A 24,873-nucleotide genomic window follows, 5' to 3' on the forward strand; every position below is an offset into this window, starting at 1 on the left:
TTGGCCAGAATCCTCTGCGGCTGCCCTGAGAGTAATTGCCAGACTGGGCTCCCTACTGCACTTTATAGGGAGCTGAATAAATTCCCCCTACTGTCTTAAAAGATGAATTTCAAGGATATAATCCTTCCTTTTCCTTGGCATTGGAAAACACATGAAGCTCTGGTGGCAATACACAGTTTAGCACTCCAGGATTGTGGAGATGGGGCAGAGGCTTGAGTCTGGACAAAGTAACAAAGAGGTGATGTGGCTTGGGGTGGCTTTTGTGCACCAGCACAGGGTCAGCCAGAATTTCAGTCTTCCAGTGGGAATATTCAGTACTTCTTTCAGTTATATAAAATATTGGCATAGGAGCCCAGGCACGCATGGGGAAAAATATGTGGATTCGAAACAATACTTTCAGTGTCTCTGAGTGCTTTACCCAGGAAGGACTTTGTTTTATAGCAGTACCATGTGTGCATCATACTGCTGCTACTGCTGAGCCTCTTTCAGCACAGTTGAGTTCTTTTATACCAAACCTTCATGACTTCTTTGCCTTCTGAACCAGTAAGACTTATTTCCATATTATAAGCTCATGACAGAGATATCATTCATGAAAATCTGTACTCTTTTCCAGGAGCCCTCAGGAATACAGACTAGATTAGTTAAAAATATGTGTAGATGATGGATAGGAAAGTGTAAACCTAAGCTTAGGGAATGGCATTATCTTCATGCACAGTCAAGCATGCCTGGGTTTAGCTTTCCTGCTTATTTTAGGCTCATGTGTGTATGTGTTAGAGTTGTGTTGAATGGTGAAACAAACTAAAAAATAATTATGAATTCCTCCAAGTGACTTTTCCAGTCACTTGTGACTCAGAGGCTGAAAAAAACTATCTGAAGAACTAATGAGTTCCTCTTGGTAGTAAGAAGTGGGTAAGACTTTTGAAGTGGAGAGGAATTACCTACCTGTAGAAATAGAGCTTCAGTTCATCGATGCTTAAGGTTGCAGAAAGGAGGGAGCATCTTAAGAAAATGTAGCTGGCTAGGGAACAGTTTGTGCAGTGCCATGAATGTTTAGAGTATCTGAAGCACTGCTAGATGTACCAGAGAAATCAGGGTTTAGTAGCCACAGAAGAACTCTGTTTCTGCTTGAATTAGGACTTTGCAGAGCAGTCATGTTTTGTGATGAATAGCTCCAAAATTACACAGATCTTCAGGCAATAGGAGCCCCATGTGGGAGTTGCTTTTTCTTGTTGCCCAGTTTCTACAATGATCTGGATGTTAACCAAATTATCATTGATTCTTCAAGCTTTAATTCGCCATAGAGGCAGAGGGAGCAGCAGCTTTAATCATTGCCAGTTTTTACTGACAGGACTGCAAACCACAGTTGCCAGATGACTCAGATTTTGGCATCCTTATTTTTGCTCATGGTTTTTATATGGAAATTTGAAAAAGTTATGACCACAGAGATCATGATTTTCAGTAGAGTGCAAATGCTGTAGCACCACACCTAAACTATAAGCAGGCTTTAGTCCATCTTCCTCCTTCTTGCCTCCTTGCTTTTTTCCCTTCTTGTTTTTTAGCTTGTTACTATTAAATGACACCTTTTCTATTTTGGGGAAAAAGGAAAAAAAAAAGGGGGCCAGTTCATGATGGCATGTTGGCTCTCATGTTAGTGGAATCTTGCCTTGACACATGCGAGCTCCTGGGATGTGTCCTTGAGGTTTTGACCTTGAAGAGAAACAGTGGGTGTTAGGTAATATGCCTCACTGCCCAAATGCTCCATTTCTGAGATCATAAGGGGAGGTGCAACACCAGCTTTGATTCCTCCCATTTATCTTCAGAGAGTGGAGAGTTGTAAAACCAAGGTACAGTGGGGGGAGAAGAGTTGAGTGCAAAATCCTGCAGCTGACTCTTGGTAACAGCCACAGTATATGACTTCAGTGAGTGGCTTCTCTGTCTTTGAAGAAGCTCTAGGAAAGAGGTTGAGCATTTGTAACTATAAAGCAAAACTTGGTAGCTGTGGTTATAAAGTAAAATGGTCCTTCCTGGAGCATGCCTGCCTGGGATGCAGGTTGAGAAAACCAGCATTGTGTAAAGGTGTAACATGAACTCTCTAAGGTTTTAGAGTAGCCACGTGGAGGAGGCATTATGAGTACTCTCCAGTTGAAAGATTTTTTTAGCTTCTGGGAACTGCAGCACAATCTATGTATTCTCTAGCTAGGGGCAGTTGAAAGAGCTTATTTTGGTTTTGAAAACATCTGAGCTGGTATGGCAGAATTAAATGCCCATTTATGCATTTTGATGGTATCTCTGAAGTATCAGGCTGGGAGTTGCTTATGGAAGCACAACTCAGCGGACTCTGATCAGGAATGGTCAGCCTTGTACTAATCCTACCAGTGCCTAAGCCAGGGGAGTGCAAGACAGCTGAAAGACATGCATTCACCTAGGGTAAGCCTGGGCCTGTATCTAAAAGGTGGGACTTGCTGAGATACCTCAGTGTTTTAACACAGCCAAATACCATCCAGGCAAGGAGTATTTCTCATCTCTTGCAACATAGGAAAATTTGTCATCAGGCCCACTCCAGACAGTAATGTGAAAATAGATTCCTAAAGTTGCACAATAATGGAGCAGTCTGTTTGAACCTGTTTGGCCACTCTGTTCTTTTTGCTGTTCACGTGTCACACCAAACTGAGGCTCAAAGCACAAGGGGTGCTAACCTGTATACGGGTGGAGTGTGGAGGCACACCATAGCCATGCCAAGTTGCCCTGGTGCTAGAAACTTGGATGTGTGTGGCTGGCTGTCACCAATCTGGAGGACGCTTCGGACTTCCCACACATCCCTTGACATAGATCCAAGCTTCAGGTGCTGAGCTGTTGCATGTTGTGCATTACAGTTTGATGTTTAAATAGTGAACTGCTGCTGCTGCTTTTAACTTGTTGAGATACTTCAGGGGGTGTCTGGGGAGTATCTGTGAAAAAGGGACAGAGAAAATGTCTGGGATCATGCCTTGCTGGCCCTCCCGATGCAGAGGGGACCCTCTGATGAGTCAGAACCCATGTGGGGTACCTTGCCATCCTGTTAGTAGTCACACTGTAAAGCTACACAGGGTAACTCTGCTTTAGAAATATCATTGGCTCATGTGTCACAGTATGATTAAGAGCACATTGGAAAAATTTTGGGAAAGTTGGAGGAAGTTGTCAGTGCCTGTGCATTCAGCATGCAGTTGCACTGTGGAGTGACTGGGTTACCAGCTAAGTGAAAGCAACCACAGGGCCGCAGCCTGTGGCATAGGATGAGCCAGCTGTCTTGAGCTGAAAGCTATGTGGCACTGAACATTTGGGTCAGAGGTTTATACTCTGTCAGAACACAGAGTTAGATTAGGGAAAGTTTATTCACGCCATACTGAGGATTCACACTTCAGCACATTTGAATTGTTTGCTGCAGTACCTATTTATATCACGTTTGCTTTGAAAGTCTTACTAAGTACAGCTGTTGTGAACTTCTCCTGTGCTTTGTACATTCCACTTGATACCTAACTGGCAGGTTTAGATGTTTGGGTTTTTTTTTAGTGTCTGCATCTCAAATACATTTAAACTTTCTTTACCATGTAAAATGGAAGAAAATTGCAAAAGTCAAGAATATAACTAGTATGTTGTAAGCTTCCAAATATTGCTATTCATATTATTATATTGCACAGTAAGTATGTTATTGATCGGGGGGAAATGAAAATTGACCTCAGAAATTATAAGGTGTTTGAGATAATCCATATAGCTTTTGAAAAAGTGGACAAGCATGTTTTTATGATGAAAAAGATAGGTGCCAATGGGTGAGTTACTACCTTAGAAATATACTCACTTATTCCTATGACAAACTGTTTTCTTCTGGTTTTTTCTACTTCTTTTCAAGTAAACATGGGGGAAGATAATACTGTCACTTAATTTACTCATGCCTGTCTAGAGAGCCTCAGCAATGTGTGGGTACCATTTAAGTTCAGTTAAGAGTTCCATTGAATCTTCAGTGTCTCAGCAAGGGGTTGATCCAAAACGACTGAAAAAGAATATTGTACTGGAAGTGAGTGTTGTACAATATCACTAACCAGAGTATTCTTTACCTGACTATTTCAGTGTGGCAAAGCACTTCCTGGCCTTTCCAAGCAAGAAGACTGCTGTGGAACCGTGGGTACTTCCTGGGGTTTTAACAAATGCCAGAAATGTCCCAAGAAGCCATGTAAGTGCTATTTTATTGTTATTCTTGTGGCTTTTCCCCCTCAAGTAGCGTTTTCCCTTTTCTCAGAGGGGGAAAAAAGCGAAAAACCAAAGGAACCTAGCAGAACAAATGTGCTATGATTTGATTAGGGATAGGTTGTAGAAACTGGAATTCCCCCACATGCCAGCAGAGTTACAGTATGCAGGCACTTGGTGCAGCCAGCAAAGTTGACATCGCTGGGTTTTTTCCCCTGCTTCTTCCTCCTTTGAGTCAGTGATGGACTGTTGCATTTACTCAGTGCAGGAAGAGTAATCACATTGAATCATCTTGCCTTTTCCAGCTGGACTTACTTTTTTTTTAAGTTTGCACAGAAATCTTAAATTATAGAGGCGCCAGTTTCTGCTTGGAGAGAATGCAATGACCTCTCGGGACTGCAGATGAAATTTCAAGTTTGGAGCCAAGGTCTTCCAGGCTCTAAACTGTCAGTTCGTTTTTTTTTCCTCTGCTTTTGAAATATCTTCCCCAGCGATTAGACAACAACGAAGACTTTCTTCACCATTTTTTTATGATTTGACATCATATTATAATGAGAAAGGAATTTTGAATATTTGCATGATCGGTGAGGATGATCTCTTAAACTTTTTGTGAATGACATTATTGTTGTACAGGAATAGTAATACTTCGGTGTCATGTTGTATTTTCGGCATTAAATGAAAGATGGGAAAAGATAATGTAATCTCTGTTTTGCAGATGGAGTGGACCGGCATTTACTGGGCCAAAAATAGGTCATTAAATTGCAGTCATTCTTACCTAGTTCTTCTAGGACCCTGTTATTCAGATAGCAGTGCTGGAAACATGTTCAGTGTTTGATTTTTTAGACACATGAATTTCTCTGCTAGTCTTAATGTGGATGTAAACACAATTCCAGCAAAAAATCTGCTATTACTCCTATTTCTCTACTTCTTCCATAGGAGACTGATATAAATTTATGCTGACTCAGTGTGATTTACTAGTTTTTGAAACAGTTTGTGCATTGGAGTATGTTTATCTTCTAATGTGCTTTAGAAGGAGAGCTTCCTTGGGTGTTCAAAGGTCATAGTTAATAAGACTCAGGTATCTGTTTTATTCCTGTAGCATGTAAATACAATTTCTAAAAGGAGCATACGTTCCAACCATATGAAATCTAACAAAGGCAAGTGCCAGATTCTGCACTTGGCCCTGGCCAGCCCAGGATGTATGCACAGACTGGGGAGTGAGAGGCTGGAGAGCGATGCCAGTCAGAAAGCTGACCATGAGCCAGCAGGGCCCTGGCAGCCAGGAGGACCAACCCGGTCCTGGGGTGCATCAGGCCCAGCATCGCCAGCCAGGCAAGGGAGGGGATTGTCCCGCTCTGCTCTGCACTGGGGCAGCCTCACCTCGAGTTCTGGGGGCAGCTTTGGGCGACACAAAGTAAGAAATATAAAGCTCTTAGAGAGTGTCCAAGGGAGGGTAATGAGGATGGTGAAGGGCCTTGAGGGGAAGCTGTATGAGGAGCAGCTGAGGGCACTTGGTCTGTTCGGCCTGGAGAAGAGGAGACTGAGGTGAGATCTCCTTGCAGTTACAACTTCCTCATGAGGGGAAGAGAAGGGGCAGGCACTGATCTCTTCTCTGTGGTGACCAGTGACAGGACTGAAGGGAATGGCCTGAAGTTGTGTTAGGGAGATTTAGGCTGGACATTAGGAAGAGGTTCTTCACCCGGGATGAAGATGGATGACTGGGCACCAGAACAGGCTCCCCAGGGCAGTGGTCACAGCACCAGCCTGACAGAGTTCAGGAAGTGTTCGGACAATGCAGTTGAATTACAGCTGAAAGTCTAATTCATCAGAAGCATATTGACAAGTGAAATGTTGCTTTTCTGAATGTAGGTGTGCTATGAGAAAAATCACAAAAAAGCCTGAAATGTGCTTCAGCTGAAAATTGGGTGGAATTACTAATACAAATTTTTGGTGCCCGGTTTGAAGGGAAGCACACTTGTTAGTTCTTCATAGTTTAGGTAAAATACTGATTGTCTCAGCCTGGAATCCACAGTAGATATGTGGATCAGGCAGCTGCTTAATGTCACAGTGCTCAGCACAGTGTTAAGAGCAAGCAAACAGGGAAGCTGTGACAAACCATGTCTGAAATTCTGATCCATAGATGCTTCCTAAGCAGCTGCAGAGAAATGCTTGAACTCACCTAAAAACCTCTCCTGAAAGGAAGTCCACCACCCTTTTTTCAAAGCACTGAGTAGAAATAATTTATTTAAATGGTAATGAGGTGAGCAGTGTCGTTTTTTATAAATGGCTAGCACACTTGCTCAAGATGGGACACTTCAGAGGTCCTTTATCTGCCAGAATGATTTTTAATCTACATTTTATACCTATGAGGAGATGCCCTAACCCATAAAATGTAGAAACAATTCTTGGAACAGTTCTAGGAACCCAGACTCTTTCCCAGATTCCTTAATTACTTACAGTATGAGTCATGCTCACTCCCGCTTTCTGGCTCAATTTGGAGTTGTTTTCTTGAATGTAACTGCATGATTTCAGGAAGAGAAAGAGAATGGTGCCACTTGGAATAGACCTCTCCTTCTGATTAAAGCATTCCTGGAAAGTAAGGCTTTGTGTCTTCTAGACATAATAGGATACATTTCTCATCTTTCTAGGTGGGAGTTCTCACTTTACATTAGTGTTTTATGAAAGGAGGAGAACGGTGCACTATCTGTTTTATCCAGATTAAAATACAATGTCATTATATCAAGAGTATGATTTGGTAGGTGTATGCTTCAAGAGTATTCATTGGATCTGTCAAGAAGCTTTAGTAGCAGTGTATGTATTTTCTCTAGGCTACATTTGATTTAGGAATGATTCTAAGTATGATGCTGTTTAATCAGGCCATGTCTTACGGCAATTCTGCATGGATGCAAATGGTGACTTTTAGATTTTTAAGAACTGAATGTAATACATTTGGTGTGTTGCAGGTGTTTAAGTGATCTTACAGCATCTTAAAATTTTACAGACATTCAGTTTGAACTTAGGCACAAAACTTGAACCCCCAAAATCTGTTCTGGATCTGGGCCAAAGTATCTTTTGGGCATAGGTGTCAAACTAAGCCTCATGACAGTATCAAAGTGTTATGGCTCTGTAGAGTAAACAATTTCCAAAGATAAATGTAAATTTATTAGAAGATTTAATGAAAGTCTGGAATGGAAGCTGAAGGATTTATATTCATTAAGTATTTTTATTTTTACAACACTGCGAATGCTTCAGTGGTAAAAAGAGTATTATGCATATGTATTTATATATATAAATTTATATGATACTGGATCGAAAAACTTGGGAGTCAAGTAAATAATTAGTAATTTGTCAGTTAAGTGATATCTGTGCTGGTGTCTCAACGGGTGAAGTTAGTCCCACGTTCTTACATAATTTTGACATGTTCTGATATTTCACTAAATTAGTATTACCCTTTTTATTGTAGTTGTTTTGGAAGCAAACAGACCTCCTTTTGCTTGTATGGTTTTATGCTTCGTAAACTTAACTTAAAGTGGACCTGTTTTTATAATAATATGTAATCAGGTCGTGATCTTCTGCATAACCCACTTCAGCAAAATATTTAAGCATATACTTCAGTGTCACTAGGAGGCACTTCTCTCTTCAATCAACTACTTAAGGACATGAATAAGTTTGTGTATGTCTTGTTCCCATTGTCTTACAGAGGACTCAGTCATCTTTGTAAAGACTTGAGTATTTTGGGTAACAGCCACTGCTCAGTCAGGGCTTCTGCCCTGTTGCAAATATAAGTGCCTTGGCCTGAGACAGCTGCCATGTCTGTAAGTTTGTGGGTTATTCAGTATTACTGAAAACCAAAAGAAGTTTTGGAACAGATCTCTGTTTTTGAGGGCTTCTAACAGAAGACAACTTTCAAGAAGGGTCTTTCAGTGTTATGTGGGGAATGTTGTGATTGGTCAGGCTTCTCGCTAACTTAGTAATTACAAACAGGTTGTTTAGGTGAGTAAAGGATAAGTAATGCCAGACTCCATCCAGCTCCCACATGGATCACAAGCCATCACTGAGCAAGCTGCTTCTCTACTGTAACTTGCTTACATTTCTGCTCTTTGTAAAAGGAAGAAAACAGCTGCTAGTAAGCTGCCATTTCCTGTTCCTTGTGGGAGTAGGAGGATGAGGAAGGAGGGAGAGGTTGAAATCTCTGACCTCAGTCCACCACTGCGCTTTCTAGAGCAGCTGAGTCACCCTGGGAGGGAAAATGTGTTGCAGCACTGGAAAAGACCTGGCATAGGTTATGGGCTGGTCTCCATCTACAACTGGAAGTTGTTTTCATTCAGCAGGCTGCACTGCAGGGTACCATTCCTGCCCACAAAAAGTTACAGAGACTCTCTTGGTTTTAGTGTGAATGAAATCAGGTCTGTAATGGCAAACACAGATCAGTTAGGACATAATGAGTGCATTATGAGTTTGATTCTGCCAACATGAGTACTAGAAGTTTCATTGACACTTTTTGGGATCAGAAGTAGACTAATGCATTGTGCTTTTGAAAGTCTCTTTAAATTTCAGCTGGTTTTAATATTAACATTGTGAAAAGACTGAAAAATCTGCCTTGGAAGCTAAATGTGTAGCTGCCACTTTATTAGAGAGACAAAATTTCAAGTTGTAATTTGTGTTAAAATGGTTGTAGTCAGTGTAAAGATGGAGAAGTATGTGTTCAGGGCTGTAATAACATTGTTGCTGTATTTTTACTGTGTTTAACCATTTTGCCCATTATGCAATGCCTAAGGAGAATCTTAATGTTTTATTTAAGCATTTATTTTAAATTATTCACCGAAATTTGAAATAAAACTATCTCGCTCCAAAGCCTGCTATTCAAGTTCAACACTTAAATTTTTCCAAATAATAGGCAAACCTTTACAACTAGTTAAAATAATTATCTTTTCTTCAACCCCCCCCCCCCCCCCATTACAGTCAACCAGGTGCCAGTTTTAAAGTAAGCTGCAGGGATAAATTTGCAGATCAGGCATTATTTGAAGTGAAGCCAATCAGCAGCAGTATGTTATTCAGTTGTTCTGTCTTATTTGACAGTTTACATACAGTAAAGATGGAAACTCATGAATCTGGTGGGTTTTGGAGGTGATTTTTGTCTGTTGAACATTTGGAACACTTTTTAGATGAAACAAAAGATCTGACAAAATACAAGGTATCTCCGTTGTAACACTCAAATTATGAAAAACTCTCTTGACTCCTATTAAAAGCTTTTATGTGATCATAGTGCCAAAAATTTAGTCCTATATGCTTAACAAAGTACTGGGCTTTGCCAAGAAATTAGCTTTTAGTGCATAACCATACAACGAAGTTACTGCTCTCATTTATGATGTTTAAGAATCAATAAAGAGTTTTCTGTAGTCTGAAAAGCAACCTTAAGTGAAGGAAAGAAACAATTAATAGAAATAAAGAGCTAGTTAACTGAACTCTTTCTAGTTTGGCAAAATTCAATTCAGCCTTTATTTTGTAGTGTTGTTATATCTGTGACTGTTTACACTGATCAGCCAGTGAGTGAAGTGAAGCTTAGTATTCTAAAATTCAACAGCTCTGTTAGGGAAATCTCAGATGTTTCCATAATAAATCTTCAACTTTATCTTTTTCAAATGTGATATTTATAGCTGGTTTGCAAGAGTAATTATTTGAATATTTCAGAACAAATAGGATGAAAGATGTCCTGATTTCAAAAATTTGTTTTGGTTTGGTTTTTAACACAAATTTGACTGGATAACCAAAGACTTAAGTGGTGCACACATTGAAAAAGGTTACCTGTGCAATCTTTAATTTTCATTTCTTTGTCTTTTTTGCTTAACCATTCATCACAAAACCTTATAATTTTTTTAATATAGTTCTATAATAATTTGGCTGTGAGGCTCTGTAAGCATATGAATTAGCAGTATTTAACTGATTTTTTTTTTTTTTCAGCTTACCATGGATACGGTCCTATGATGGAATGCCCACAAGGCTACAAGAGGATCAATGCTACATTTTGTCAAGGTATGATAGTACCCACAATTGATTGTGTTTATTTTGAGTACTGGCTTTCTGTGACAGCTTTGATATTGATGATTTAGATGAATCAGTCCAGTCCATTGATTTATATTTGGGAAAAAATCTTGAGACTACTTTTGACTCTTTCCAAATATTGGCAACTCTGTAAGAGTGGCTTTTTTCTTCCAGGGAAAATAACTTCTGAAACTTTCATGTATACTCTCCTTTTCTTTGATGATTTATAAAGATGACTTCATAAGGATTCTTTTACTTGGTTTTTCCGTAGAAATACATTGTTTTGTCAGTTTTTTTGCTAAACAGTGAATCTGCAGACATATTCAGTTAAGTCAGATGAAACTAGCAATACAGAATATTTTTTGTAATCATGGAAGTATAGAGCAATCAGAGAACAATTGTTTTGGACTCAAGAGGTTAGGCACAACAGTACTGAGAAAAGCCAGATAATGTCCCTGGCAAGTGGAGATGAAAAGCATGAATACCTGGCTGCTGTGTAAAGAAGTGACCCACCTACTTCCAGAATGTGCATAGTGCAGGTAGGATGTATGGAATTAGACACGGCCTGGTTGTGTTACTCTGAGATTATTATCACCTGTCAGTAAATATAGAAGTTATCAAAACATACAGGATTGTGGAGTCTGCATGACCATGCAGCTACAAAGCAAGGCTTGGGACATTTGGATTCTCCTGGTCTATAGCATCTCTGACAAAGCTGAAGAGATGACCACAGGCAAATGCTCATTCTTTCTGTGTATCTTGGAGCACTGCACAGAGGTGCCAGATGAGGATATAGCAGAAAGCCTGATTGCTTGTCTGACTTGTTTGGCACAGCACAAGTAAACAAGAAAAAGGAACTCTGAGAAGATGTAAGCAATCTTGCAGTAGTGTTCTGGAGAGGGATTTGGGAAGCAAGGGAAAAACGAGTTCAAGTGAAGCTGATACTGCTGTGGCCAAGTTTCTTAATCACTGTTGTTATTTCAAAGGTAAAAGAGGTCCCAAAAAATAGTAGTGGTGGTGGAGAGCTGGATAAAATGAAAGAATAATTCATGTTAAAGTATAAATGTAGGCATTTTAGACATAAATTTAATCTTATTTAACTGAAAACTTTCACTTTGCATGTTAATGAGAGAATGTACAATAGCCAGTTGCATAAAGAAATTATTTACCCACCAAAATAATAAAGTTTGTTGAGCACTAAACACAAACATCATGCTGGTTTACTGCTGAGGGAGATGTGAGCTGCTGTCTGGAAGTTTAGCCACCTGAGCCTATCTGCTGCTCAGGTCTCTACCTAGTGGTTTACTAGCTTGCAGGGTAGGGGCGTTAGGAGGACTGGGTGGCTCAAAAAAGTAAATGGACGAGAGCTGCCAATTGCATCTCAAGAGCTTGTTCCCTGATCTACAGTGAAAGACTGTAGAGTTCTTTTAATAAATAAAAGGGATGGGGAGATGTTGGTGGCAATTTACTGATGAGGACTGCAAGGTGAAAAGATGAGGGAGGTACGTGTGAGATGTCAATGGGCAGCCTTTTTATGCCTCAAATTAAACATGCAGGTGATGTATGTATTTCAACAAGATGGTTCCAGCTATTTTGAAAGAGATTGTCTTTTTCCACATATCAGTCATGAGGTTTTTCAGAGTCTGCAAAAGAGAGGTTTTCTAACTTTCAGCACAGAAAGCGTTTAGAAGATGCTATGATGTATTAGTGCCATCATTCATCCCTCTGAGCTTGATCCAGAAGAGACAGGAGCTTTTGATATCTTCAGTAGTTGTGTGTATACCCCACAGAATACACAATGGTTTCAGACAGCAGCAACCCAGCAGGCATTTAAAGGCAAGTAGGGCATTCAGTTCGTTTCAAGAGGTTGAACCCAGGTGTTGGGAAACCTTATTTCATGGAAACGAAGATCCTTGATCAGGGGTTATAGACAGTTAGAAATGGTCTGGTGCTTGTGAAGGTTGCCAGAAATAGGCCAGGAAGTTGTTTCACTGAGCGGTGACAGGCTGATAGAGAGAGAGAACATATGTATCTGGGTAGGAGTGTAAGAGGGAGCTAAGCACTGCCAGTACAGAAATAGATCTGTATGTGGTAGGCTAATCATTGGGGTTTGCACTGGATTTTGATAATTTTTCCTCTGACACAGTTTTGTACTACGTAACTAAAACTGCAAGAAATATGAGGCTTTAAATGATTTGTTTTATACTGCTGTCACTATCTCAGAAGAGAGTGAGCTGTAGACTCTAAATATAACTTGCAGTGGATACATGGAAATTTATAATGTAGTGTTTAATCATGAAATGATAGTAAGATTATTTTACCAGACTGTTGATGAATTTGGGATGGGCACAATCTCCTAACTTTCTGGAGAGGGAAGAGGTAGTAGCTGCTGGAGGTTCCCCTTATTGCTTTATTGAGGCTTGAATGGCTTCTCTGTAATTTGCTCAATAAGACACTCCAATAAGGAGATACAAATGGGAGAAGGAACATGAAACAAAGCCACGATGGAATCTAGTCCCATTGAAGTCAGTAACAAGATTACCATTTTCTTTCAGAGGGTCAGGATTTTGACCTCTGTTTGAATGTTCTTCAGGAAAGCCAGTTTCATATGTGAAAGCTGCTGGCAGGGTGCATTTCAGCCCTGAAATGGTTATTAGCATGTGTTTCTCAATGGGTCAGCCAAAAGTGTCCTGTTTGTTTATCTGAAGCAGACATGCTTTCCTATAAGAGAGGAGGACAGGGCTAATGAAGAAAGTGATACGGTCAGCTCTAATACAGACAGCAGTACATGTCAAGAGAAAACTGTTTAAGCTGCTGGCATGGGAGTATTCATATTCCTTTAAGAATCCTTAAAATTAAATTGGGAGTAGAACAGCATGTCCATATGCAAGTGAACATTTTAATTAGATTATTCTTTGCTGAAAGGGTATGCATGCTGTGTCCATGCTTAGAAAGGGCCAGGGTTGCCAGACCAAATAGTAATGAGGATATGTTTCTGAATCCCTGCCTACAGCTAAAAGAGATTGGTTTTTTCACCTCAATGTTGTCCAACTTTCACTGCCTTTGAAAACTCAGGCCTAAAAGCCTAATTAACCTTTTGTTCTACTTTGGTTTTGCAGTCAAAAGTCTACATAGGCTTCAGAAACTAAGGAATATTAGTGTGATTAATAATCAGATCATTATTTTTTTCCTTTCAAGTGAGTGAATTAATGTAATGAAGCATTCTTCTCTCTAATGTGTAAGTAGGACCACAAAGAACCATCTGTGGGTATGTTAATTCAAACAGTTTAGCATAATTACTATCAAGAAAGCTTTTTCCCTCCTCAGTAATTATCTTTTCAATGGGGTGATTTATTACATATACGCACATGGATGCCCTAAGGCTGTCATTAGAGCCAAAATACAGCTTATCAGTGTTGCAAGTTCTTTGTCAGAATCCACATGCTATGCTAATTTCTGGTTCCCTGCTTAGAGTTATACTTACTGTTTCCTTAGTCTGCTAGTGGTTTTCTTGGAAAACTGAAAAGAATGGAAAAAACAGCTGGTGAAAAGGTTGGATTCATTTTTCAGGAAACTAACATATTGCCAACAGAGCACTTTAGAAATCTTATCTTGAAGAACTGGAAAAATACCTGAACGCTTGTTTTGCAATGAAGTAAAAAGTGCATGGAAGTTCTTGGAAAGTCCCTATATTCTTAAAATTAAATGTTTATGAACTTTCAGAAACTAATACTTGTATGTTGATCGATCAAATTCTATAATCATGTGCTCTGGAGACTCAAAGCACTTTTTCATTGATTTCATCATGTTTTAAGATAAATTTTGAAGGTATATTCTTCCCTCCTACATTTGTGCCTAAAATAAAGTAATAAATTTGTTTTCTCTGCATGTCGTATATTTATTTCGCTACTTTTAAATAATAAAAGAGCTTCCTTAATAAGAAATGCTGTTTAATGTTACTTAGTTACTAAGTCAACAACCATCTTTCAAAGAACTTCTTTTATGATGATCACAGTGAGAATTAAATATATCTCCAGAAATTGGGCTGGGTTGCTGTTTGGACACTGATTATGTGTTTGAGAAGTGTGGCTCTGCAAACTTTCATTCCAGTAAATTCCACGCAAAAGCACAAAATGAGTTGGACTGATTTCTTCTGCTGCTATTCTCTTAGCTCACAGAAATCAGTGGGTCATTTCTTAGAATAAGCAGCTGTTTTTTCTGTAATTTTAAAAAACATTGCAGTAGTTTAATTAACAATGAAACGTTGTTTTTTGTTTCTTTTACCTCTCATTCTCACTAATCAAGTCATTATTGAAACAATCAACTATAATGGAGGCAGTAAAATCTGGATATTGTATTTTTCTTAGAGGATATTAATAGTGGTTAATGTACCTATAGCAGAAACAGTTGGAACAGTATTTTCTGTGGTGTTAATAGGTAATTGATTGTAATTGGTTTTCATGAAGAGAATAAAAATTGATGCCTGGATATTGAGTCAATTTGGAGATCATTCAGTCAGATGGCACTCCCAGTGAAGCCTAACTTACCAGAATGTGTCAAATTTTCACAATTGGCATATTGACATAAATTATATATTCCAGTCTAAATCTGCAGTATGATTTATTATGCATATTAAAGCACTTACAGTATGAAAACATCTATCAAGGCAGATATTACTAAATAACATTTGATGACTGACCTCTAGGATATTCTTAATTAAGATGTTGCCTAAATACTTTGGCAAATTCTAGTTAGTATATAATTGATCTAGAAGGCTTTCTTTGCTTAAATGCAGTGAAGTGTTTTAAGGGTGTGTGGGTCTTACTGAAAGAGAAGTCATTCTCTTTGCATCAGAAGGAGGTAAATATTTTTCACTTGGTTTTATTGCTTAGTAATTTAAACAGTCAGTTTTTAATAAGCATAGAGATAGGATTTGAGAGCTAACTGTAGAAGTCCCCCTTCAGAAATTTATCTTTCCACAGTGCTTAGGCCTGTGATCAGCTATTAAGATTGCTTGTGTCCTCCAGCACCAGACACTTGGGACAGAGGGGGTGAGAGGGGCTGCAGTATTTTTCTAGCCACAAGTTTATTCTGAATATTTCAGTGAAGTTACCAGGGCTGTGGTGGTCTGACTAGAAGTCCTTGCTTCTACAAGTTCCTGTTCTTGGTCCAAATTTTATAAGAATCTTCTAGATGTCATGATTGTCCTAGCTGAAAGCAGTTGCATATTTAGTTTTTATACCTTGTTATATGTTGTCTTAAAAATTGTGACATTATATGTTGTTTTCTTCTAGTGCATGTAATGTCACTTTGAAAATCTGAATTGTTCATTGTTTTTTGAGTCATATTAATTCATGTAATCAAAAATCACCTGCCAAATTTGTAACATAGCAAACTCAGTGGTACAAGTGAGATCTATTGTTTCAAAAGAGGAATTTTTTTTTAATTAATACTCAATCACTTAACATTCTTCAGACTTATTTATGAAAATTTTAAATGCATTTTAGTTACTTCAACATAAAATAGTAATAAAATCAAACCCTGATCCCATTTTGGTAGTGGAACCTATAGTTTCAAAGCTATCAGTGCTCCTGGAAAGAAATTTGACTGCATTATTTACATCAATAGTAGCAATGGTTTCTTTCAAAAAAACAAATTAAAGACTATTTTTGTTTGTATTTGCATTGTTCTAAATTCTTGCAATAAACCCTGACCTTTCTGAATTCATAGACTGCTTTTCTTGAGTAAGAATGTCTTCTCTAAAATGAATAGATAGATTTAAATAATGTAATATCAGAAGACTGCACAACACATTAATAAACATGTATTGTTGGTTGTAGAATTTTAAGATGTACTTAGATATGGTTAAAATTTCCAAGCTGTGATGATTTTGATGAGCATAAATTCAATGTACTAAGCTGGGAAATGAAAGAATTAATTCAATTTTATAGGAATGTTTCAAATTCCTGTGTGTCTGTGACCAAATATGGGCATTGTTCCCTATCCGAAAAGGGTAGGGAGCGGACTTGCTCAGTGTGTCCGAATGGCTTACTAGGCTGAAGGCAGAGAAGACAGCTTTACACCACCTCAGTGTTTCTGCATTAGGCCAGCTGGGCCTGGGTGGTCTGAGAAGCTGTTGTAATGGTTAACACAGCCAAAATGCAGTGAACCTCTCTTAGTCTTACAGCTGGAAGCTGCTGAAGGGAAACACTGCAGAGCTGATACTCCAACATCAGCTTTTGTGGGGTGCTCTGCAGCAGAGCAGTTCTCTGCTGATCAGTAGTCCTTCTGCACCACTTTGCTTGGCTGTAGCAGCCATCACCTTCAGGTTGTGTTGGCTTGTTAGTGCATAGAACAGAAGCAGGCTGTGAAGCATTTCCATATTTGCTTGCTGAAGCATCTAGTAAGGTATTTCAGTAAAAGGGGAAATTAAAGGAGCTTTATGATGTAGTAAATAACTCGGCATGTTTTACAGTAACCAAGCAAAGCATACTCTTTCAACAGTAAGTGACAGGTACAGATGTCGTTTTAAGCAGGCACAGGAATTTTTCCTAGGATCTGATGTTTACACTTAGCATTGTTTGTTATTCTTGGATAAAGGATACTCAGTCTGCATTACAATGTCATTAATCCTGGAATAAAGCTGAAATTATTCACTTCCTGGATGTGATTGAATTAGGTATACCATTGCTCCAGGAAATGTGAGAGAAGTTGCCCGTAGATTTCCAGTAAAGAACCAAAGTAATGTTGAACAGCAGCTAATGCAGTCACAAACACTGTTTTAATTTAATTTAAAAGCCAATGTAGAATTGGAGAATGCAAGAGAATATTGGAAGTTAAGACCTTCTGCAGCATGCCCTCCCCTCCAGCACAGAGTTCTGTGCATTGTCATTCAGTTGAGGAAGATTCTACTACATTCTACCTTTCTGCACACAAATACCTCTACATCAGCAAGAGGGAGACCTTCCATTGGGTGTGAAATTTAAGTACTTTAGAACAGAATTTGAAGTTTTGATTGATGCATTTCTTTTTCAGTCATTGCCATTCTCCAGTGTGCAGTGTATGTAAGAGAGCTGAACAAGTAAATCTGTACTTGAGGAAATACAGGTGGAGGTGTTGAAAAATCACTGGAGGTTTTGATCTTTAACAGTAACAGATAAGGGTCAGGTTGTTTTTCAGAAGCTTTCTGCATTTTTTAATTTCTTCTAGAGTATTCAGTCTTTCTCTAAATCACAGTTATTAGAAGGAAATAGATGTTACTAACTGCTGCCTGCACTTAGACTGAACGGCATTTACTTCAGTATTGTGATACTGAGCCCATGCAAGTGTCTATATGTGGTCATGAGTAAAAACTTCATCTGATTGTGTTAAATATATGTGGACCAAGATTCTGGTAAAATGCTTTGGGGTATTTCTAATGTGAAACCTTGATGGTTGCCTTACACTGGACAAAAATCCAAATAAAATTTCTTTGTGAACATTGATAAAAAGTAAGCAGAAAAAAAACTTGAACAAAGTGAATTTTCTTTTTGTTATCTGAGTTACCCATTCATTTCCATCTTCTATCTGCTAATAATGGATGTAAAGTTCTTTGAAGATGAATCTGCTTTTGGACTTAGTAAAGCTGTGTAATTGTCATGGTTTATAACAAGTTCAATGTTATTGTGTGCTTACTTGTTTAAATGAACACCATCTTACATTGTTCCCACTTTCCTCACTTGCTTGTTTGGTTTTGAGGGTTGGTTTTTTGTTGGGTTTTTTTTTATGTCACGAAGATAGTACTATGTTTGTAGTCCTACTCTCCACATGAGCAGATGGGCTTTCAGTTAGAAAATGGCTGTTACAGCTTGCTTTTTTTCACCAGGAAATTCAGTGGCAGTGAGTCATTAACACATTGCGTTTTCTGAGAGTAGGCTGACCTGACACCCAGAAGACCTATAAAAATGTGTGGGAAGGTATCAAACACCAACTGTTGTTGTTAAGAGAGCCTGTTTTAAGTTCTCCTCTGTGGGAAGATTGTGGGATAGATTAGCAGCAGTTTGGTTACAGTGTCTGAGTTATTTGAAGCTGGGAGCACAGTGGTGGCTCTGGAGAGTGTGGTGGCCGACCTCACCATATATCAAGCTTAGAAAAGGGTCTAGGAGGAGCTGAGGCACAGCAGACTCATCTGTCAGTGCTGCAGCATCACTGTTAAAACCCTGGTTGTGGCAAAGCTTCTGTGTATTTGGATGAACTTGTGAGAGCAGAGTTACCAACGGGGCTGCTGGGATGGTGTCTTGGGGTGACTTGATGTTGTATTCCCTATTGCTGCACTATGCCCAGAAATTAGTATGTATACCTTTCTATGCCTTTAAACTGAGCCTTAGAGGGGAGAGAGGAAAGTGTACATTTTCAAAGCAGTTTGCAGTTTGTTTTCATGTTCCAAGGACACAGAGATAAAACCGGTCTGGTTCTGCAGCGGCAGGAGCGGGAGGAAGCAGCTTGCTTTCCAGCCAGTTTTTGGCTTTCTTTTTCTCCAGAGAGGCAGAGACAGAGAGTTGGACTTTTGTTTTCCTGGGACTTGTTTTTTTTCCCCTTTTTTCTCTGCTGGACTGTTTCAACATCAGAATACATTGGGAGGACTTTCCACCGAGGCCTTGGCCCTGGAGGTGGGCCCACCACCCCATCCCAGCTCCAAGGAGGGAGAGAGAGAGAGACTACTGAAGGACTCTGAAATTTTCCCAGGTTTTCTCTCTACAGCAAGAGGTTTCATTATTTAGCATTAGTATCTTTTTTCCTGTGTACTTGTTAAATAAATAGTTGTTATCTCTTTCACTTTCCTTCGAGGAAAAAGTTTTTTTTCCTGAACCTGGTGTGGGAGGGGTGGTTTGTAACCTACCTTCTCTCAGAGGAGGTATTCCTAAATTTGGCCAAACTGGCACAGATGGCATGTGGCTTCCACTGCCATCTCAACAGATCGTGAGTCAAACTTTCATGGAGATGGACTACCACAGCTAGGGGCACAGTATACCAAGGACCAGTTCCACGTATTTGGCATGTATAATACTAACAGGTAAAAGCAAGGGTCAGGATGTCAGTCAGTGCAGAACTGACAGCGCTTCTTTCATGCCAGTGGGATTATACCCATTTACTACCACTGAGAAAGGGTCAAGTCATTCATATTATCAAACACCAACTATTAAAAAATTAATGCTTTATTTACCAGTTCTGTAAAAATTATAAATAGCAGTGCTTACTGTGAGAGTTCTTGATGGAACCATGTGAGGTGCTGTGTGCAATATCTCCTTGTTTAAATTCTCTTTTTTTCTGTATCACTAGCACAGAGGCTTTTTACCAATGGAACTTCATTACTCTGCTTTTCTCAAAAACTGAAATTCTGTATTGAATTGGTCTTTGGAAAGCTTTATTTTCATATGTGTGGTTTTGTAGTACTGCTGCCTAGCCCCTTAGTATTTCCTCTGTGTAGATGAAGGCATTTGATCAAATTACTCCTCAAGTATGCCATCAGTTCATACTTCTACACAGGACATTATTCAGACATTTTTCTCTAGTTTTTACAGTGAAGCAAATGAATTCTTATTCCTATACTAATGTAAAATTGAAATATTTTTATTTCCATATACAAGAAATAGAGGGCTAAAAAGAAAAAAAAAAAGTCTGCTAATCTTGAATTACATTTCCTTTCCAGCTGCCTGAAAAAGTTGATTCCAGGGCAATTTGCACAGCTGGGCAGGCTGGCAGGTGGTAGGAAACATTTTGGATAGGTGGCCTTTTACCACAGTCTGAAATGAAGTAGGTAGTAAAATCTGGGAGGAATTTTTTTTTTCTGCTCAAGTTGTTAAATAAACACTATTCTTACATGTACATATGTTTCTTTATAAAATTTGAGGGTTTGGGGGTTTTTTTTGATCAGCTTCTGGTTTGTTTCTGTGGAATCCCTAGACAAGCTTGTGTAATTCAGCATAGGGCATCAGCTCAGTAATTCTATGAGCTCATTGAGTAGACACGACCAGGAAAGGAGGCATTAAAATACGCTATAATTAAGTCATGCTGAGGGCACTGGAACATGCACAGTGAAGTTAACTTTAAAAATTGGACAAATTTAGCAAGAGGAATATCTGTATCAGGAACTCTAGAAGGAATGTTAGTTGGTATTTACATATACATAAGCTGGTACTTAAGTGTAGAAGTGCCCACATTAAATAGCAATAGCAGAGCTCATGTGAATGGGGGATTATGTTTTTAAGTACAAGACATACAAGAACAGTTCATCTGTAAAGAGATTGAATACAGGGGCAGTAATGACAGCATTTGTGAATGATTCCTGTAGGATAGTTGAATGATTTGGAAAGAAGGATGACTGTGTATTCATGAATTATAGGAAGATCCTATGTATCCACAAATCAGCCACTCTAGTAAATGATGCCTTGGAACATTCATACTTTTAATATTCAAATAATAAAGTTTATCCATATATAGATTTTAAATATTCCTTAAAATGAAGGTGGATGCAAACAATGAGTAAAGGTATCATCTAATAAATGAAGAATGCATCATTAATCATTTTTAACACTGAAAATACAAATGCACTTATGTTAAGCTGTGTAATTACCTTCGTTAAATACATGTAGAAGGGTAGAATTATCCTCCTACGTAGAAAGAAAAAGTGCCATCCATTTCGTGCTAACATATAAGTAAATAGCAATGGTTAGCAAACAAGAGACCTAGTCTTTCCTTGAAAATAAGAATTACAAAATCCAAATCAAATTGCCATTTTTTAAAATAAGCAGTCCTCTTTGCTGATGTAAAACTTAAATGCTGTTTTCACTAGACAAAGCATTTCTGTTATTTCTAATTCCAGAAAAAGTCACCAAAAAAGTGATATGTTATGTATGTTGCTTGGCAGATGTCTTCCATTTTCCTCCAGTGGTATAGGTTAATTTTGCTATAAAGAAAAATGTGTACTTAGAATATGGAAAGGCAGAAATTTGTTTAAAAATGTCTGGCTATTACAATGTAGGAAGTAGAGAAATTATTTTCATTATGTGTATCGATTTCTCCTGTGTTTTTCCTCTTCCTCCAAAAACCGTATGTGGTTTTTACACATAAGTGTGCATGTAATTTGTATTTGTGTAACTGTGTTGAGGATTTTCATTTTGAAATGAATCCAGATATTGACATTTTTCCTGTACTCAGAGTGAAAGATCTCTTCTTATTATTTCTGACACCAGAGACAATGCTTTATCAAAGCAAGTAGAATCGTTTTGTGGTTTAGCATTTGAAGACTGATCTGACAACCCAAATTGCCAACAGGTAGAAAATTCAATAGAGGGTTCTTGAGTGTTCCAGTATTTTATTTGTATTATCTTCTAGATATTGCAGAGTCCTTTTTTCTATCAGGTCCTAGTGGGGACTAATTTTAGAAAATGGAGCGTTAGTAATATGTCCTTTCCGCCCAACAACTGTACAACAGCACCACTGTGTTTCTACTTAGAGATGTTTCAATAATGTCTTTAGTTTGCTAACTGTTAAGATTTAAATTCATTTCTTTAATACACACAAATCATAATGGTATTGAAATAGTGATAATCTTCCCTCTGGGACCAGTTGGAACTGTGTAGGTGCCTTTGATCATATTTTGAGATTGAGGGTAAAAGAAAGAAGCTAGTCTGACGAAAAAACGTAAGAAACTGGTAAAATTCAAGTGCATGCAAAAAAGTCTAGCTTAATAAATATTCTGTATTGCTGCAATCCTTAAATAAGATACTCCTGTTCTTATATGGGATGTCATCCCACTTAAACATTGGATGGGACAAATGTAGACTGCTGTACAAAACTATTTCGGCTGGTTTTTCTGCTGTTATACCATTCTCCTTTTTAAATAGTCCACTCCCTCTGAGGTCAGAAAGTCATGTAGTCTGGGAATTTCACTTGAAAATTCCTTTGAGGCAGAGCTGATCCTTTGTAATTCGTGTGGTTTCCATCACATTTCATCCAAAGTTCTAGGATATAAATTACTACTCTGTCACACGTAGCTAAGTGCATAGAAGTGAAGTTTATCCAGGTGGTGTCAAGATACTATATTAGGTATAGCACTGGAAGAGCTGAGGGATAAGCTCAACACTGAGTATTTAGAAAAAAATGTGGCTGATATGGCAACTGGCAGAGTCTGCTGTACTGTGCACTTTTGTGTCATGGGACAGGTAGCCAAATTTATGAACAAAAATGAAGAAGGAATCTTTCTGTAGGTTTCCAAATGCAAACTTTAGCACATCTGTTAGATTTTGTATATTCAGCCTCTTACCCTCAGTGATGGCGTTGCATTAGGAAGCAACATACAATGAGGTCAAATAAAATTAGGTTGGTTTTATAAAAGCCAAAAGGAAAGATAATAAATATTGTATATTTTAGATAAATTATCACTAATACCTGATTTTCAAAGAGCTAGCTGAAATTTCTGACTTCCATGTGAAGTTTGTTTACTCAGCAAGGTTAGGTGTTTTTTCCTAGCCTTAAGGATAGAGAGGGAAAATCTTACGGAAAAATAATACCCATAAATATTTTAAAGTAGATCTATTTCAATGTACTTGCTCCATTTTTCTGAAAGAAGACACTTCACAATTTATGACAGATAATTATGGATTAGACAGTTTTTTAATTTTTATTTTTGTTACTGTTTTAAGGTTTGGATTATCAGTGCGAACTATGTTGTTGCTGTCCCATGAAACAAAAAACTAGTTTGGCTGGCATAGTTACAGATGGTCTCCAGATGATTGTTAAACAGGTTCTGTTTTAAGAGTAAGTGAACTACAGATGCAACCATGAGTGTGATATAGACCTGAGACCCAATGCTTGGGGCATGGGAGGATGATTCAGTCAGACTGTGAAAGCAACACTTGCACAGGTGGCCTCCTAACAGCAAACTTTATCAACGCAGTTCACAGAATCACAGAACACTCTGAGTTGGAAGGGACATACAAGTTGTGTTGCCATAGCTGCAATTCTTTTCATGTCAGGTGTGTTCTGTGCTCCCTGCAGTATATTCTTGCCATCAGGTTCTTTGGGCTACAGAGGATGTTTTTGCATTGTGCTGCTTTCAGCATAATGAACCGTTGAGCACTATTAAACATAAATACTAATGAAGACTGTATTGAATGTGGCAAGCAGTGTTCCACCCCATGTAAAATACACGTTGGTTAAAACTTGTCTCTGTGAATGTTCTTGTGAGCTGTGTTGAACTGTGCAAGCAATCTAGTCAGGAGAAGAGGGATTGATAAGCCAGTCAAAATGTATTTGTTTTTCTAATTCAGAGTACTTGCGAATAATGTATAAATGTAATTTTGTTTCTATTATGTTCTCAACAGGGTTTTGAAAGGTTATAAATCACATGTCAATATGGGAAAAAGTGTTGATTTGAGTCTTAACTTGTAACAGTTCTCCTTCATATTTAAAAAAAAAAGTGAGAACTTCTGAAGAAAGAAGTATTAATACATGTTTCAGCATCTGATTGTTTCCAATTTCCCCACAGATATCAATGAGTGTCAGTTACAGGGAGTATGCCCTAATGGTGAGTGCTTGAATACCATGGGCAGCTACAGATGTACCTGCAAAATGGGATTTGTGCCAGATCCTACCCTCTCAAGATGCATACGTAAGTAATACTGCTAATTAAAGTACCAAGTTAGATATATATAGTCACATTTCAGATGAAGATTTATTTGATTGGGCCCAACTATTCTAATCTGTCACCTTTTTTTTTTCATTGTCTCCAGCTCATATTCTCAGTTTATTCACTCTGTTTAGTCAGTCTCAGTGCTCATGCCTCTTTTCTGTTTCTTTGTCCCAGAAAGCTTGGTCTCCACCAGTGGCTACCCAGGATCCTTGCCATCTTTTCCTGATTTTCTTGTCACCAAATCTTCAAGGCCATATCCAGCCTCCACATATACTCAGTCCTTTTTCAGTAGCCTGGAGTTTCCCTTTTTTTTTTTTTTTTGCTCCCCTCTGCTAATTTCCCAGCCAAAATTATCTTTGTGTCCTGCTCTCCCCTTTTCCACCTCTGCAGCTTTGATCTGGATAGTACATTAATAAACATTTAACCCAGGATGATCTTTAGCACATTTTCCTTCTCATTAAGAAGAATTCAAATTTAAGAAAGAATTAGGATCATGAAAAGGCTGTGAATGACATGAATGCAAATATTTCCCTCTATTAGTTAGCTTTTACTTTGGTTGCGATCACTTACCTCTGCAAGAAAAGAAGAGAGTGTAAAGAACAACTAAATTTTTCACTTTATATTTTTTTGTGAAGAATATGTACAACTGAGAAATAGCTATAATCCTGAGTTCTTTCTCTGAGCTGTCTTTACATTTATCAAATACAGTCTCAAGTCATAGGTGAGTTCTTTTTTTTTTCCCCAGCATAACAATTTTTTGCTGCTAGTTAATGACACTTAAGTACTGAGAAAGTTTCTCAGCAGTTTGAAGGACTTCATATTGCTTTTCAGTTGAACACCAGAAGAGAGGAGTTGGTTGTTGTGTTTTGTTTTTGCTTTTACATGTCATATTGAAAATCAAGTAGTCTTTGTATTTTTTGAGTTATGTGAACATGTTA

The 24,873-nt window shown here is 38.3% G+C and overlaps 1 protein-coding gene across 10 annotated transcripts in view; it reads left to right on the plus strand.

Moving 5' to 3' along the window:
• Positions 1-24,873, plus strand: part of LTBP1 (latent transforming growth factor beta binding protein 1) — a 190,655-nt gene that overhangs the window by 96,598 nt on the left and 69,184 nt on the right. For all 10 annotated transcript variants that reach the window (XM_069010026.1, XM_069010028.1, XM_069010027.1 and 7 more), the window contains 3 exons: positions 4,105-4,207; positions 10,183-10,254; positions 23,792-23,914. In XM_069010026.1, the coding sequence (XP_068866127.1) occupies positions 4,105-4,207; positions 10,183-10,254; positions 23,792-23,914 (298 nt within the window). The remainder of the gene's footprint in view (positions 1-4,104; positions 4,208-10,182; positions 10,255-23,791; positions 23,915-24,873) is intronic.

The sequence above is a fragment of the Aphelocoma coerulescens genome, chromosome 3 (assembly GCF_041296385.1).
Source record: "Aphelocoma coerulescens isolate FSJ_1873_10779 chromosome 3, UR_Acoe_1.0, whole genome shotgun sequence".
Lineage (NCBI taxonomy): Eukaryota > Metazoa > Chordata > Aves > Passeriformes > Corvidae > Aphelocoma > Aphelocoma coerulescens.